This window comes from Gambusia affinis, linkage group LG08, assembly GCF_019740435.1.
Source record: "Gambusia affinis linkage group LG08, SWU_Gaff_1.0, whole genome shotgun sequence".
NCBI lineage: Eukaryota > Metazoa > Chordata > Actinopteri > Cyprinodontiformes > Poeciliidae > Gambusia > Gambusia affinis.
In genome coordinates this window covers 1,728,248-1,747,031 of record NC_057875.1, presented here as the reverse complement: position 1 = coordinate 1,747,031, position 18,784 = coordinate 1,728,248, and the positions used below count along the sequence as shown (strand labels likewise).

General features: G+C 39.7%; 1 protein-coding gene across 5 annotated transcripts in view; it reads right to left on the bottom strand.

Moving 5' to 3' along the window:
* The window catches only part of tspan9a (tetraspanin 9a), a 212,455-nt gene that overhangs the window by 27,647 nt on the left and 166,024 nt on the right, over nucleotides 1-18,784 (bottom strand). For 4 of the 5 annotated variants that reach the window (XM_044124472.1, XM_044124473.1, XM_044124469.1 and 1 more), the window contains 2 exons: nucleotides 11,075-11,266; nucleotides 4,864-4,938 (listed from right to left, as the gene is read on the bottom strand). In XM_044124472.1, the coding sequence (XP_043980407.1) occupies nucleotides 4,864-4,938; nucleotides 11,075-11,266 (267 nt within the window). The remainder of the gene's footprint in view (nucleotides 1-4,863; nucleotides 4,939-11,074; nucleotides 11,267-18,784) is intronic. The other variant, XM_044124471.1, reaches the window with a different exon arrangement.

Sequence of the window (18,784 nt, the reverse complement as noted above, 5' to 3'; positions counted from 1 at the left end):
CTGGTCATGCTTGAGCAAAACTGTAATGAGGCCTTTACTCTGTATGCTTGTAGAATAAATTAAAAGTGCAAGGCTTCTCATCACAACCATTTGCTGTTTTCCAGCAGAAGAGGCTCCATAAATCACCCGATGGGGTAAAACATGGTGTTGATGCTTATTCTTTGCAATAAAGGCCAGATTGTTTTAGTCATTCTATTTAAACTGCTTAAATTTAATTGGTTATAGTCAAAGCTGAACACGCAGGCAAAAATACTCCCACTTCCTCCTGCCTTTGAAAATGAAAGTAAAACACGGTTTTGCCTCACAGTTAAATCACAGAAGAATTGGAGGCTTATCTACTCAGCTTATCTGCTCAACACATTTTTAGGGTTCAATTAAGCTAACGATCTTCTATGCATGATATTTTAATCATAATTAATTACTTTGAACCCCTCTGGAACATAACCCGTCTCCTTTTCCATGATCATTACAGAATCAGGGGAACTCAGGCTCCAACTGCCAATTTTTTGGGAAACAAAGACACTAACAACGTCTCCTCCGGGATTTCACTACACAGAGCAGGACAAAAGCTTTAAAATCCTGAAAGTCTAATAAGTGATGTGGAGGCAAACAGCTTCAGTGTCAGAGGTTTCCAGCTTCATTAAACATGACTCTTATTTCCTTCAGTTGCTCTGGAAACCCGCGAGCATCAGGCCAAGGAACAGGCAGGTAAACAGAAAGGACCCTCATGGTCAGTAATTAGTCTGGAAAAGTAACGCACGGCCGATGATTGAAGGGTGTCCCGCCTTTACAGACGGGAACATACAGGGAGATATGGGAGGTAAAGACTCTGTCCTACTGAATATTGTCACACTTAGTCGTGTTACAATCACCATCTATTGCATCTAGAGCCGGGGTCTGTAACACGACTTTTAGATGCATCACACCTGGATTAAATGGCTAAATTACCTCCTCAACACGTCATCAGGTTCTTCAGGATCCTGCCAATGAGTCATTTATTTTATCCACGTGTGTTAGAGGAGGTTTAGTCTGCTTTAATCGAACTCTAGTCCGTTTCCCTAGAAAGTCAGCTTCATTTGGGAAGATGAAAAACAAAAAAAGCAAACTCTGGTTCACCTACAAACCTTGGCCTTGGTTTTATTGAAGTGAACTCTGGTGTGATTCAAATACATGTGAACAGAAACCAAACTGATGAATCTGTTCTGATCTAAACCATCCTAGAAGATCTCTGGCTTTATGTTTGGGCTGCTTTTTCTGCTGGAAGGTGAACCACCACCTCAGTCTCTGGTCTCCTGCAAACTCTGATCATCTCCTCTGTCACTGTGGAAGAACAGCGTCCCCACAGCATCATGCTGCAACCACCATGTTTCATTGGTGGGGCAGAATAAGAAGGACGATGCTTAGCGTCACTTTTCCTCCACGCATGACGCTTTGCTTGTGGTTTCAGCCTCATCAGACGAGTTCACATGTTTGCTGTGTCCCCAGCATCATTTGTTGCAGACGTTAAAGGAGTCTCCAGAGCTTAAGGTGTTGTTCTAAACCTAACACTGCTGCTAATGTCTGCTGGGTTCCTTAGTCTCCATGATGCTTGTTGTTCTCTAATGAACCTCTGAGACCAGAAACAGAAGAGATACATTTAGATTCAGATTAAATCAAACTAACTTCGACTTTATTTCCAAGTTAGGTGACTTTTGAAGGCATCAGTAATTCCACTAGCTGCTGTAGGAAACTCTTCCACAAAATACAGGTTCATCCTTCATGACTGGAGCTCCTTCTAAGGTAAATTAAAGGTTTTGACATCTTATTTCACTCATTCTATCACCTCCATCTGCACACTCACCTTCTGCCCCCCCTCCCTGCTCTCTGGCTGCATATCGTGGATCGCTCTCATTGCGACCTAATAAACCTTCTGCAGGGTTCGGTTGGGCGTGTTGGGCGACGAAGGCGCAATGAGGTCACAGCATTCAAGACGGATGGCTGTAATCTGGTTTGTGGCCCAGCCATCTGCTGCAGTCAGCTGCTTGCTAACTGCAGGGCCGGCCTTTATTATACTACGTGCCTCTACATGACATTTAATCAGGAAGCTTAACATCTCAGTGCTGTGAAGGGAAAAAAGCAGGACCCACACATACCTGCAGGCACGACTGCTGGGCCGAGGAAGACGAACAAGAATTTCTCCATTAGGGAGGAAGAAAGGCGCCTCTAACACTGAAATAAACAGGTGGAAATGTGGGAGAATGAGCAGCTAAACGAAGGCTTTCATTAGAACATCTCCCAGCTTTTTGGTGTTTTTTCCACGTGTGTTTGACAGCTTGTCACACAAGCAGGATTGAAGTTCACACGAGGCGCCACTCATGACTTTCACGTGGCCTATTTAAAAGATAAATTTTGTGTCTTGCAGGCTGATTTATGTTTAAAAGCTGCCAACAACTGTATGTCTTCCAGACTTGTTAATAAATGCCTTGTGATTAGAGGATCAAATAGGAGAAGTGAATTAGAGATTCCTCTGATCACAGCCTGCAGCAGGGAATGCCGAGAGCCTCACACAGCATACGTAATCTCTCTTAAGATGAGGAAATTGAGGAGCCAAAAAGACAAAAAAAGCAATTTCTTGTTGCTGGATGTGATGTATGTTTGTCCTTCATCTGATCTCGACTTTCAGTTAAGTCATAATCCAGCCTTAAACAATCCCCTAACTTTGCAGGCGTGTTGTTTAGAAGCCAGCTGAAAATTCCCATAATTAGCTTTAATAGCTTCACTTCCCGGTGACATTTGAAGACTAATAAAGGAAACAGATTTGCTCCTGATCCACATTATCACAGCTTCACATCCCATTAGGTCTAAACTCACTGTAATTTTGCGAGATGGGGCGAACATGAATCGTTATGGGGGATTTACTGGAACATGTGTGGATCAGAGAGTTCTCCCAGAGCAACATCCAATCCTTTATTAATGCAAACTCATTTCATTCCTCATTTGGAAAAAAAACCCCTCAGTCCTGCTTTGCTATCTTTTTCTGACTTCACAGGTGATGGGAGTGCAAAGAGGCTCTCCATTTAAATTCCCCAGGAGGGATCATGATTTCTTATTCTACTTTTTTTCCCTTCTCCGTAAAAAGTTAAGCCAGAAATATTTTGCTGATAAGGCATCAAACATATTTACTCCTGGCATGGTATGCCTGTGAGACCTGATCCAAATCTGAGAACTGATGGGCTGCTAAATGAATTCCTTTATCTGCGTGAGAGTTTAAGTTTGAGCAAAAACCTTTGAACAAAGACGGAGAATTAGCTGATGTCCCGAGGGTTGAAAGTAGGAGAGAAAAATCACACATCTATCAACAAACTGTCCTTGAAAACAAATAGAAGTCACAAGTGCTTGTCCTGCGAAAGACAAGTTGTCATCGCAGAGAAGAAACACTTTTGGATAATTTAGTCTGGTAGTATCTGGAGCTTGAAATAACTCCATCTGTTGTCGCCCCAGACGTTCACCTGACTTCACCTGCTGAGGTCATGGGAAATGTGGCGAGCTAATTACACGGAGCCAACTGGTGCGGTTTGGTACTCTGACCTTTGACTGCTGGGCTAACGCTAGCATGAAGACATTCAAGCTCCTGCTGCAGAAAATACTAAATATACGAGGAAAGGAGTGGAGGGGGCTCTGGCCCCTGGAAGACAACTGGGAAACTCTAATTACTTTAAGACACTCACATGCCAAGGCTGACATTTTCATACATCAACAGCTGAGAGTGGAGTGGAGTTATTTTCAATAGGTAACATATGATATGTTAGGCTGAAAAGTATTTTCATTATTTATATAGCCGACAATGGCTCTAAAATTGTCAACACTTCTGTTAAGAGTCCAGGTCTTGTGATATAAAAAAAGAGAATACAATAAATCACCTTGAAACATTTTCAATCTTCCGTTTATTCTATTCAGCTCAACAATAAAAAAGAAAAATAAGTCTACAGGAAAAGAAGCAAAAAGTTGCAATAACCTCTGACTGCATATGTGTGCATTGCCTTTAATACCTTGGTGGATTCAGAGCATTGAGTTTTCTTCAGCAGGAAACTGTCAGGATCCCACAACCTAACTGATACTGGATCACAAAAACTCAGATTGTGAGAAAATCTCTTGTCCACAGTTCAAAACTTCAATGAATAAAAGAACGCTTTCATTCTTTAAATCAAGTTCAATGTTTTGAAGGTTGTCAGAAATTTATCTGACGTGAATTGACATTAGAGGAACTGAATTCTTTTCGTCAATGGCTGTTTGTTTGGTTTTAGTGCTTAGAATATGTTTTTTCCTTCCTCTGACTGTTTTAGTATTGAATACTGTAAAGTTCTTACTGACAAACGTCTGAATGGGGCATCTTTTTTTTTTTTAAACAACCTTTTCATTTTAGTAAGCGTAATATTGTGTGTGACCTTAGAATGTTAAATAATATTCGCATTCCTTTAAAGACGGCTTTAGTTTTTCCTTGTCCTGCGAAAGACAAGTTGTCATTGCAGACAAGAAACACTTATGGACAACTTCAGGTAAGCAGCTAAAATAACATTACCCATTTTAGCAGTCATTTACATGACTGATGATTTTTCTTTCAAAACCAAAAATCTTTTTAACAAAAGGAACATTTAGTGCTTTAATGGTGGTCGTATTAAAAGCTCCTGATGAACCACATTTCATTTGTGCAGAATCATTTTGTTTTCTGACAGCTAAAGCTGGAATGAATATTTAATTCTAATTTAGCTCCAGTAAAAATCAGAAGAGGAGAGAATTAAATATGCATGAATAAACTGAACAAGTCGAGGTAAAACAACGTGTGCATAACATGGTGGACAGCACACTAAAACAGAGCAAACTTACCTTATCAGAGTACACAAAGAAGAGGATGAGGAGGATCAGCTCTGCCAGGAGGATTATCAGCAGTACGATGAAGAACTGTTGGACAAACAGAAAAAGTCTTTTTCAGCAGCTGCTCTGTAGAAATCAATGATTATAGTTATGCTCTGACATCTTACAAACACATGTTGTCAAACAGAAAAGGAAAACAAATGGCATCCTGCAGCTTGAGATAAAAATATATTCCAATAATAAGAAACACAAGTGTCTGAAATTAAATTTCTCACAGTAATTACAGACAGAAAATCAAGGAGAAAGGAAGTTAACCTTAATAATGTCTGAAAGGTGTAGTAATGTCAGAATTCATATACACACATTCAGTATTTTACATAACTTTCTGCTTGGAGGAACACATGAAAAACACATAAATATGCATAGAAAAGCAAAGCTAATTATTAAAAATGAGCCACAGAAGCTCTGAGTAACTCTGTCAGAATAAGAATAAATGCTTTTCCATCACAGGAAACATAATGCAGTTTTAGGACTTTATGAAGTATGCTTGAATCAAAACATCCTAACTGCACATATTCAAAAGAAAAAGAGTTTATGACCTCAGAGAACAATTGTGGAAAAAGCCTCCAGTAAGATCCGTTGTTAGGCAACACTGAGTTTCATTCTGATCGATGCAAAAGTTTTAGCAACAAACTCAAGGAACTTAAAATACCAGGAAGGTTTAAATACAGTAAAAACAGTGACATCAATAGGTACACATTGTGAAGAAGGACTATTTTATTTTTTTAATAAATCAGAGCAGGTGATTAAACTCAGAATTTGAGATTGTTTTTTTTATTTTGCTATCTTTATTAAATTTATTTCACATTTAATTAATTTTATTTCCATTCCTAAATAAATAAACACAGACTACATCTGTCTAATCTTCTCTTCATATATACAGTGCGGTTCTGAAATGTTTCAGAGATACTCTTTATGGACAGAATACCAGAATTTAAGTATTTGGAGACCGTCTCCATGCCACCATGTTGCATCCCTCGCTGTGAGGGAACAACAGCAGAAATCACTCCCAGCATGAAGAACGTGTGTAAAGAGAAACTGTCTAGAAATTGTAGCCCAATCAATCATCATATTCTGCAGAACAGTTTGTTTATAAAAAACAGCTTGAACAAAAAGTCATGATCAAAAGCTGCTTGATTTCTTTAACAATGTCAACTGTAAACATTTCTTGGAAGTAGGAAATGCAGATATTTTTTTTAAGAAGGTAAAAAAAGGTGGATTGAAACCAACCAAGCATAATCTCGCCCTGGCAAAGTTTGAAAAATTTCACCAAAATGGGCGGAGCCAAGACACAATGAAGGGCGTGTCCAAGAGTGTGGACAAACTAACAACTAGTGACATCTTTTGTGTCGTTGAAGACTGATGGCGATCTGCAGCAACTGTCGTCCTTCCTGCAGCAAACCGCCTGCAGTCACAACAGACACATTCCACTCTCTGTCCATGCTGCCAAAAAAATCACACATTTGCAAAGCTGATAATGCATTCAATAAGTGATCATTACTTCAACTCCTGACTCACCACCAGGGGGCGTGTCTCTGGGTGAGATGGTTTTACTCAGACAATGTGGGGCTGAGCGGCGTAGTTTGTTTGTAACCAACAGGAAAATTCAACTGTTCAAGCAACATTCAACCCAAAGTGGGCAGCACTAACAAGACTTTAAGTAAAATATTGCAGGACTTCACAAATTTACACTATTATGTCAAACATACTATATAAAAACATATCTCTAACTAACCTATTTAGACACTTTATCAGCTATTAAAAATTGTTGATATGGGATTTAGTTACACTTTAATATTAAACTCTTCTGAAGTCTTGCCTCTCAGTTGCTGCCACGTTTCTTCCTTGAAGCTGCTTCAGCTCAATATTTACAACCTTTTCTGCACAGCATGGGAGGAAGCGAGCAAACCTAGATCCCTAAAAAACCTAATTAATTCAATGCTCATTGGGAAGGGGAGGGGTGAACCATTTCTTATTCCATGGCCCACATAAAACATTTTCAGCAGCCTTTTGTTGTTAGCATCTGCTTTGCAGGTTTTAGAACCGGTTTTGCTTTTCCAGTCAGCTACAGACTACAGCTGACTGCTTTCTACATTTTACATTTCTTTCTGATATTTTTGTGTTTTCATGTGTACATTTATTTTCTTAGCAAGCAGTTGCTGACATTTTAAAAAGGAAGAACATCAGAAAATACTGCAGAGGATGTTGGAGCTTTGAATGAGCTGTAATCCAAAGGGAGATGTTGTCAAGTTAAACGTTCGGTTCTGTCCGCCCCCTGAGATCCAAACCTGCACTGATCTTTGAACGACATGACACCTTCAGCCCCAATAACAACTCCTAAAGCCCCTGGGTGCAAAAAAAAAAAGAAACAACTCCGACTCTCAGACAGCACTTCCATAAAAAAGCTCAGCATGGCTTGATATGCAAAGCCATCCCTCAGTGATCTGGCAGACGAAGTTCCCTACCAGACATTTTGCCTAATAAGAAACATCAGGACTTTTAAATGTAATATTTTGCATTAAACCATTTTATTATTCACAGCCTCCAACCTGCCTCCTCGCTGCCTGCACTTTGCTCTCCTCCACTTTACAGTTGTCAGCCAGGTGAAGGAAGCCATGTCAAGCACCGAGGATTTGGAAGGGCTTTGGACTGATGCAAGAGCTTCAAGGGATTGAGACTTTTGTGATGTTAAGTAGTCAGAGGCCTAACTTTACCTCTCATTTAAACTTTCTAGACATGAAAGTTTTCTTTTCCTTTACAAATCCACAAAAACATCCTTCAACCGAACAAACTTCCATCATTAACTACAACACTTAAAAATCATAGCCAAACAGAGCAAAGCCAAGCTAAACTAGGTTTTATAATGAATAATAGAACATTTTAATTATTTAACTCATTAATATTAAGTGATTTTCAGAGTGCTGTGCCCAAATGGTAAAATCATTTGCTGACATACTTCACAAAGCTTCCTATTGAGGGAGAGTCGACTGACGGTACTGACTCGTTCAGTCATTATTCTGGTTTGGTTGCATTACAGTTTTAATATGGACAACATGGCTCACTGCCCAGGGTGCCATAGAATCAGGGGGAGGCACAAGCCCTATTTGTGGACAAATAAGAGTTATATCAGTTTTGTCCATTTCTATTTATTGCTATTCCCATAAAAAATTTTAATCCAGAATTATTCATACCCCGTGGTAGACGTAGATTTCTTTTTGTAAATGAGACTGGTATGTTGCAAAATATGGTAAAATGATGTAAACGGAGCACTAATTAAAAAATATTATAATTACATTTTCTGTTAAATGGCATGTCAAAAATTATTTTCACCCTTCTCAATAACGGGTGGAAAGTCTGTCAGTAAAACAATCCAACCCGTCCTTTTTTACTGACCAGCTTGTTGCATGATAAACCTCAAATAAACCTCAACATGCATCAACACACACAATGGAGACCATCTTAACACAACCACAGACGCCGAGATAAATCAAGTCTGGACTGAATAATCTACAGTCTTTCTTAGGCCTGGGGTTCAGCCAATCAGCACCAAGGAAAATAAATGGCGCTCATGGATTGGCTGCTTTGCAAATGCCAGCCAATAGCGTATCAAGTAGCAATTTATCTGCGTATTTCATCTTCCCAAGCCACGTTTTCTTTTGAAAATTGTATTTATGTTGCACAGAAAAATCTTCAAATACTGAAATGTGAATAGATGGAGGGTCCACAGAGTTTTCCTTTGGAGATGAGCTCCAACTTTTAGAGGTTTGAAAGCCTCCTTGCCATCACCCTAATCTTTATCTTGCTCCACAGACGCTATCAAATTCAAGTGAGGACCTTGTCTTTATCTCTCCAAAACATCAGCAATACTCCTAGTCACAAGAAAGATGTTATATTAAAAGATTACTTTAAACGTGCAGTAAATCTGCCGCGGATATGAATACTTTTGGGCTTGATGATATGTTGCACTGTGTTAAAAAGGCAGAAGAATCAGCTATAGTTCAAAAGATGAAGTGCCAAGACAAATAAAGTCTGAACTGAATAATTTAATGCAGAACAGAGTTTCTGCAAAGCTCAATTTGAGATTTATAAAACCTTTCCTGCTGCTGTGAAGCAGCGTTTTCCTTTGGCTTAAGATGACATGTGCAAGTGAAGTACAGTTCTTATGCTGGTGGGAATTATTCCACACTCATAAACAGCTGTGACCTCAACTAAAACGGCTAAAACCTAAAAATGGTGATTACTTTTTGAAGAAAAACATTGTTCAGTTATTTCTTGCTCCATTCTTGGAAACCCAACCCTGACCAGGCCACAGGTGAAAGGTCTCGCCCAGGAACCACGACTGGCACCAGGTCATCTGAAGAACACGGCTGGTTTCTCATTCACTGCCTTCCTCAGTCTACTCACTCATCTTCAGTGGTTGTGTGTTATATTTCTGTCCTGCTTGGTTGGTGTAGTCTTGTCTTTATTCTCTGCCATGTTCGGTGTGTCAGCCCATTTCTGCAGGATCCCGCCTGGCAGCCTCCAGTTTCTATAATAGATTATTTCCTTTTCTGCGCTCGCCCCACAGGAACCTCGCCTTCATTTGGGTTTCCAGTTTTAAACCAGCACATGACATGAGCTGTGACCAAAGGGAAGCAAACGACATGTAAGCGTGTAAATTATCAGAAAGAGTGAATCCCGCAGCTCAGTTCCAGGATTTCATTCTTCCACTGTACTGAGAATGAAAACAGACTAAACCTCCACTGGAATGTTTCTGCCTCTGTTGAAGTCTCTAAATTAATCATAACACATTCAATGGCTTCTACACATCCACATTAACGTTTTTAAACAAAAAGCATCATTTCACAAATCAGGTATAACATTATGATCACCTAGTTAATTATGTTGCCCTGTACTTCATGTTTGCTCAGTGTACTCCACTCAGTTGGGATAGGATCTGGGATCTGGAGGTCAAATCAACACCTGAGTTCTCTGTCGATCTCCTGAACCAGTTTGGTTCTGTGGTAGGGATCGTTATCCTGCTAGAGTTGGCCAAAATCCTCAGGAAATGTCTTTTCCATCAAGTAATGCTCTGCAACGTCCTTACTGAGGGCAAAGTAAAATCCACATGGACCAGTTTGAAAGTGATCACTGCAGACTGGGAATTCACCACGAGACCTGCAGTTCTGGAGATACACTGATCACAGCTGTCCAGGTATTTCAATTCACCATTCATTGGTCTCAAACCCTGATTACTTCCCATTTTCAAATGATAAATGTTCCATTGCTGCTTAACAAATCCCAGCTGCCAACATGAGTTATGTTAAAGAGATAATTAATATATTTTACTTCACCTTCCAGGATTCATAACATTCTGAATGTTGCATCAATGCATTAAACTGAACTTGTACAGGAGTGCAGATCTGTTTTTTCTCCCTGTTCTAGAACTGACAATATACAGAGATCTGCCGAGAAAATTAAAGTTGTCAGCAGGAAGCAGAATTATGTGTCACTGATAATGAGTTGCTACCATTAGATTAGCACAAGAACTAATCTTGTCAGGATGTCCAGCTGGGTTTGTGATTCATTTAAAAGATTCATTTTTGCTTGTTTGGTGTTTTAACCTGACCCTGATAAAAACCATTGAGTCCAGTTTAAACACTGATCTATGAAGGTCCAATGGCCAGAAAAACGGACATTTCCCTTTTGTAAGTTTTTAATGAGCATCTTTATCTGTTGGTGTTTTTCAACAATAACTTCCAAATTATAAAAAAAAAACAAAAAAACATTTTAATGCTGCAAATGGTTTTTCTCTTATAAATGAAGAAACAAAAATATTTTTCAAACTAATCCAGATTTTATGACTATATTTTCCAGATAATCACCAGTATTGTAATTCAAAATCTCTCACTCAAACAAATTTATTATTCATACCTACTTAAAACATGAATAAAACAAAACGTCTTTGTTGGTTTCCAAACTTTTCAACAGTTCTCATTAGTTTATTCAGCACAATTTTAAGGAGAAATCTTAAGAGAAACATTTATACTAAAACAAATCTAAATCTAGGAGGTCTTGGTCTTGTTGACTGAATTGGTTATATGGCAGGTATGTCAAATCTGTAAACAAATACAGTAAAAATATTGGACGGAAAAAAAAAAACAAATATAAAGTTTGAACTTACACTTAAAAGCAGGCACTTGTTCTCCTTAATGGCACCCAGGCAACCAAGAAAGCCCGTCACCATGACGATTGCCCCGACGGCAATGACCATGTTGGCAGCTGACAGAGACGGGAATGAAGGTGAGAAGGTGGCGAAGCTGCCCTGTGACACAGAGAGCCAGATGCCCACGCCAAGCAGCCCACAGCCACACAACTGCAAAGCAGAAGACAACAGATGTGAAGGTGAGAAACGGACAAGTTGGAGTCTTTTCAGACACAATCTTAAAACATTTCCAGCTCTTCCCTGGATGCACTGATGATTACTGGAGACCTCCTCAAGCAACCACAGTTACCTTTGAAATGAAAGAAAAACACAAAACGTACAGCCCGACTCTCCGGGTCTTTTCAGCTGCCAGGGACCCAAACAGTTACTAAACACAGCCAGAAAAGCCAACTAGGATTATGTTAATTACAGCGGCAATAAGCCAATAACAGCTCTGGGAGAGATTACGGCAAAAAAATTGGACTTGACCCTCAGAGTTTTTGATTACGTGAGCAGATTACAACAAACCCAGAACAAACAGATATGTAATTAGTCTCAGATCCAAGGCGGCCATCTTCCAGGCTTTCTGAAGCCACCTGCCGTGGATCTGAACTTTAACAAGAAGAGGCAGCTTCCTAATCTCACTCCAGCAGATTCCTGCTGATTTGTGTGGCGTCTGCAAAGTGAACGTTATCACAACATGGAGTGTTTGAGGAAGGCTTTGAATTGTGGATGTGTTGGTCTATTTTTTCAGAGATAATATCACGCGGCTTTGGAAAATATAGAGAGTGAGAGAAATGGGGGCAGCTGTAGGTGACATCCAACAAAAAGAACAAAAATACAGATTGTCATATTTTTTGTAGCTGGAAAAGATAGGAACTGTATTCAATAAGCTCTAATTGATGTTCGGAAACATGCGTGGCTGGGATCATTGAGTTTGAAACAATTTCTGGACTGCTTGGTTCCATGACATCCTCAGTAAATATCAACTTTGATTTAAAACAGGTTTGAACCGATTAGCTCCAGCGCGGCTCTTCTGACCATCAGGTGATGATGTGTAAAAGTAACTTTGAGCTTTAACTGCAAGAGTCAGGAAATGGTGAGAGATGCCTGAGGTCTAATGAGTCCTACAGGATGCATGCATGAGCCACACATCCCCATCTCAAATGTCAGATGAGCTCAGTCTGACTGCTGCTGAACTTTGACCTTTGAGCTGTTCTGGTTTGACTTCACACAGGCTGATGTGAAGACAAAGACTTGGTTTGTGGAGAGCAACGCTCCCAGGAAGATGATACGCCTGCCCTTGCAGAGAACAGGTAATGAATCAATTAAAAGGAAAAGGGGGAAAGAGCAGCGCAGAGTGATGCATCTAGACTGATAAGAGCTCTGCTTGAGTCCGCTAAAATTAACCAGCTGAGTGGGTTATCCTGTAAGAAGCCTGTTCAGAATGTCTCCTGTCAAGGTTGAAGGAAAAACAGGCTGCAAAAGATCCTTGATTTTCAGAGTTGAGGGAACGACTCTAAACGGACGACAAGAGAGACTCAATTAAGTTTCCTCATCGTAACTATGCAGAGTTTTTAAAAGCATCTTAAAAATACAATTGCATCTATAAACAATCCAATTTTAATCAACAAAATAAATATTTTTAATTCAAAGCCCATTTTGCAGCTAAATTATAGAATAAACAGACGTATGAGCTCAAAACAAAGTTATTTATTGTTTTCAACCATTCTTCAGGATCTTCAACCATCAGATTGGTGCAAAGTGCAAGGCTGACATTAACTCATGTTTAGCTTTGAGATGCTGTTTTAGACTTGAATAGCTTTAATGATAGGCTAACTCCTTTTAGCACAACCTGAACACAACAATAGCCTTTTCATCAGATTTATTCTGAAGTAGGAATTAAACCCCAGCGGACTGAGAGTGAGCGTTTTTGTGTTTTGCGAATGTTGCTTGTGTATCAGATTTACAGACATTTCCAAAACATGTGAACATGTAAAAAAATTACTGTGTTAAAATTTAAGAAGTTCAAATTTTTAATAATTAAATGAAAGTCTCTAAATGGGAGCAAAATGCAAAGAACAGAGAGAAGCAGACCGATGCTTTCTGTCCTTTAAGTGCTGAATAATTCCAGTGAAGCTGAATTCATTGGGAGGCACCATTAGCCTTTTAATGGCAAACTGATTAAAAACAAGAGGAGTCCAAAAGTCATTTGAAAACAGTGGAGAGAGGTCGTCCTTTTCGCTGAGTGTCAAATACACAGATTCACTGCTAACGCCGTCCTGAAGGCCAGATAATATACAGGGTGAGAAGGGATTTAGGGAAGCAGGGACTAATAGAAAGTTTAGGAGGCCACCATAGATAAAGTGGATTTACAGCGAGTGAGGGGGAGAGCCGAGAGGTTTAAGAGTCCTGCTGGGGAGGAATACAGTACCGTCTCTTAATTGTGTTTAATGCCCAGTGAAGGGAGCTTATCCAAGTGTGTCAGTCACCGCAGCGACGGTGAAACAGCCCAGCCCTCTTCAACCCGTCAGATCTGAGCCGGCATGAACACGCCTAATCCCCGCTCTGCTTCCACTTCTGCTGCTAGGAAAGGCAAACGTTTCTGTGCCTCTAAACACAGACCCTCCACTTCTCTGACCTCAGGTACAAGAATGAGCTGCGGCCTTCAGAACCCATCTGCATCAAAACAGAATCCCACTTTGTTTAAAACACAAACAGTTCTGATTGTCTTTTCTGTCCAGATCTGATTAAACTGCATCTCAGTAAATCATATCATCAGTAAGTTCATTTATTTCAGTGATTAAATTCAGAAGGTGAAACATTTATATGGACTCACTAGATACAGCACTGTTTCTATGACTCAGAGGTTCCCAAAGATTTTCCGGCCCCCTATGGATTACAACAACCCCCCCACCCAAAAAATTATTAAAAAATAAACTGGACACACATCGCTGAACCAGACATAAACCTATACACACATTTTGTTTTCAAACTCCACTGAAGTTTGAAAACAGGTTGCAACAGAACAAACTATAAACCATCTTTTGTTTTTATTTTTTTTCCATTCATCCATACAGCTTCCCGCGCCGCCCCTGCAGCGGCACTGCGCCCCCTTTTGGGGCCGCGCCCCACACTTTGGGAATCACTGCTACATCTCATCTCTGTTTTTACGACATTATTCTTGATTAAACAATTAATTGAACTCCAGCATACATTTATGTGTGTGGTAATGAATCTGTGAGTTTCCTCCAAACTCTTCAATGTTTCTTACTATTCTTTCATTTTGTCCTTGTTCCTTGTGAAACCTTTATCTATTACGTTTTTTCCTTCCACTGAACTTTCCATTTATATCTCCGTCAGCTTCAGTAATCCTCCTGGTGGAAGGTGTGAGTGACTGACGACACGTCCAGCGTCCATCATACGGTGGCCGTCATTATGTTCCTCCTTTAGAAATCTGTTTTTATTGGTTTTATCTATTATTTGCATTTCCTGTTAAGATGAATTAATTTTTTTATTTATTAAGATTAGCCCTTTGATCCAGCGATTCATCCATTATAGGCACTAATCGGCGGTAATCACTGCACCCTTCAGCTCATTTCAGCTGCTTTCATGATAGTTTAGTGAACAACAACGAAGCTGGAATGAATGAAGATGACGGTGAGATTTGAGGATAACCAACATTCTCTGAAGACGTTTGACTTCACTGAGCTGTTGCTGCTCTTTAAACTTGTTCTCATTTAGGTCACTAATAAATCCCACTGTACCACTGCACCAGATTATGACCTCCAGATTATTTACTGTGTGGTTCTGGATAAATCCTGGAGGCAGACGCACACAGCTGCCGTTGGTTATCCTCAAATTTCACCGTCATCTTCATTCATTCCAACTTCATTGTAGTTCACTTAACTAACATGTCATCATTAAGCAACCAGTTCTGAGACATGACAGCCCTCCAGGTTCACAACTCTTTCAAATTTAATCCATGTTATAGATGGATAAAGTCTCTTTGCAGCCTAGATTTTCGAATGTCTCTCTTGGTTAGGAACTGGCAAACACTGTCAAAACCCATCAGCAGCTTTTGCCTTGATGCTCGGCGCTCCCATGCATACATGCAGCATGAGATGCTTTCCAACACCTCACACATCACGCTCAAGGTTGCTTTCATATCTGAGGCCTCAAGGTACAAATTGTATCGCTGTGATAAAGAATTTAAAAAATCTTTGCAGCAGAGAGTACAAGCCTGACAGTGCATTTAATTATACCTAATGTTTAATCTTTTCTTTGCAAAATAATGGGAGAATAACAGTGTTGAGATAATGTTTGACCTACGCATGTGGTGAGAGATATTTTTAGAGCACTTTCTTGGCAAAGACAGAATGAAGTCAACTGTCTAAAAGCACGAGACGAAAAGTGAGAAAACGCCGAGCAGATCGGAGTCAGCGGTAAGTTTTAGTTGGAGGAAACAAGAAGGTATGAGATGAGACTGTCTGTGAATGAGTGGGGACATTTTAACAAGCTCAGGGGGGAATAATTGCAGTAGTACAATAGGAAGCAACAGTGATGGAGTTTTCTACAGAGAAAGGTGATGGAGGAGAGGTCAGCTGTGAGATGTGGAGGAGAGCAGAATATTAAAATCCAGAGCCAACAGAAAACACTGGAGACGAGTGTAAGAAGAGGAGTAAGCTCAGAGAGAAAGATGAAGAAGAAAATAGGTGGTGACCCCTCTTCCAAGTGGTTGGCTCAGATGATTATCAGTTGCTGCGGTAACTGACTCTGTGACATGGAGCCAGCTGCTTTCAAACCTCTTCAATCTCCTCCATATCAACCAGACGTCAGAGTGTGCAGGTGAGACACTGAACAGTATTTTACACACTGATCACTCAGGGAGGTCATGACCTCTGGTGCTGCTTCTGTCGCATCAGGCCGCCTCCTGGAACTGGGCTCGTCATGAGAGCTCAGAGACCCAGAAGGATTCAGGTTCAGTTTACTTCAAATTTAGCTGTTAAAGCCTTTTTCTATCTGCAGTAACTATCACTTTATTAGGCACATTTATCTGATTGCTCATTAACAAAATCAGTCAATTAAAAGGCAGCAACCAAAGATGACGTGCAGAACATCAAACTGAGCATCGGGAACAAAGTGACCCCTGAACTCGGCACGGTCATCTACCAGGATCTGAACCCACAACCATCTCTGAAAAAGTCAGAAATGTTCAGTGAGTGGTGAAAACAGACCCACCAGGAAATGTTTGATCATTTCATCACTCTCCAGTAGGGGGCACACTTCCAGTAATGCACTAATAGCAGAACTAATGTTTCGCTTAACACTTCTGCTAATTTTGCACTTAGCTTCACCTATGATAGCAATGAGTTCTTGTAGTCAGACTCTGAATTTACTACAGGAGCAGCAAAACGAACCCAACCAGCCTTAAACTCCCCAGATCCCACTCTGATTAAGCATCAGTGGGATGTGCTGGGTCCAGCCTGATTCACAGTAACTCCAGTCTATAAGCTCTGCATAAAGATCTGCTGCCAACATCCTGGAGCCAGACAAAACAGGAGATCCCCAGAAGTCCAGCAGCCCATATGGGTAAAAATCCCTAATCCAGTTCAAGAGGGATCTATAACCAGGGAAGTAAATTTTATTAAAGTGTCTGGTCTCTAAGTTCACATGTGCTGCTCCCCTTTTATCACACTGGTGTGATAAAATGGGGTGCAGTTTATGTGCTTAGATGCACATAAACTGAATCACAACAGCTCAATAAGCAGAAATATTTGTAAAAACGGATTAAGAAAAACAGCAGAGTTGACCTCAGAGACACTGAATTGTCTCCGTTCCCTTCTTCTGCAGCTCAAGAAATGTTGAGGTGCATAAAATCTGTTCTTTGCCACAACTGATTCGGCTCTGCAAGGAAGACAAAAAATACTCATTTAGCTGCAGGCATGATTTTAAAAGTTTTCCTTTGTGATTTTGCAACTCAGACTCATGCAACAATGTAAGTGCTATTTTGGTTGCAAAAAGGCAACCAGAATAATGTAACAACAAAGCAAAAGAAAGCAAGTGTAAACATCAAAAAGGTGCAAAAATGCCCCAAAGGAAAGAGGCAATTTGTGTTTTCTGCACAGCAAAGGGAAAATGTTCCATTTTGAAGCATGCTGGGAAAGAAAACAGGAGTTCTTTAAGAGCTCATCTCCACCTCTGTAAGAACCGGTCAGAGTTTTCTTCATTTATTTATCAAGCTTTCCTGCAGATACATAAATGATTCTACTCTCTCCGTCCTCCAGGACTGTCAGGCATGAACAAATAAAACAAAAGCCTCAGTGAATGAAAAGTCATTTTTTAGATAATCTGTTTGAATTCATTTTTCGTATCACCTTGATAATCTCTTATCCTCTTTTCAGGTCTTTCATCATGTATAATAAGTTATTCTGGCTTTAAAGACTGAACAGCAACTGAGCAGCTACTCTACATGCGGCGCATTAAAGCAATTATGTTAAAATAAGTGCTGCATGAGGACTTTTGAAAACGCTTTTGACTCATGCAAAAACCGACACTTTTGACTGAAAATCAGCTTAATTCCAACAATCTACTATATTTTCCACAGTAACAAAAAGTTCCTAATGATTTCATCAGAAATCATTTCTTTCTGTATTCAGGTAAAAATAAAATACTGTCCTTGCTTTACTATGCTGGTGGTGTTATATTTCACAATCCTTTTAATATTTCACTCTATCATAAACGACTAAAACTAAACTGTCAGCTTCTGTACATAAAGCTTTCCAGATACAACATCCCACGTTTGGTCTTCTTAGGATTCCAAGTTATTACCCTGTGAATACTGTACAGCCAGACTGCGTTGTATAACCAGTAAATTATTCACAGGGCTCTGATGGCGGTTGAGACACTCTCAAGCAGCAAAAACATAAAATAAAATTAATAGTGTGAATTCAACGAACTAAAACAGCTGCAGAGTTTAGGGTCAAAAAGTTTTATCTGCTGGTTAAAGTTTTATTCACAGATTGGAGTCCCTGAGGATTCACAAAAACCATAAAATTACCCCAAAAATCCAACTTAGAGAGGAAAGAAGAGAAACGTCTTCAGACTGAGCTTCGCTCAAGATTATTAGCACTGGAGGTACTTTGGTTGCATAAGCTAAATATAGAGCTAATTAGGAGATAAAAGATGAATTGTTCACAGATTCTGAGAGAAACGACTGGAAAATGAAACGTAGCAGAATATTTTTAATAAATCCTAGTTCACATGGAAGCAGAAGGCAAAACAAGAAGTTCTGGTGGCGACTTTTCACCTGGAATAATTCTAGGAATGTCATTAGATTCACCTGAATCTTGTTACTGTTGCAAGATGGAAATGTTTGTGTTATGCTAAAGTCTAAGCTCAGAGACAAGCTAACTACTCTTAGCAATGTGAACTGATGCCATGAATTTCTTCGTTGGACGCTCTCAGACACTGAAGGAACATGATCCCTTGTTTTTTTTAAGGCTGATGCTGATGGCTGTCCTACAACTTTCCCATTTGGAGTTTTAACTTTACAACATTTTCTTGTTTATTTTTCCAACTGAAAACCTGTAAAGTTTAAATAAAATTTGGCTGCATTCTTCAGCTGAAGAACAGATTGCAGATGTATTATCTAAATAATAACAAACTTCCTTAAAGATCTGCTGTTGT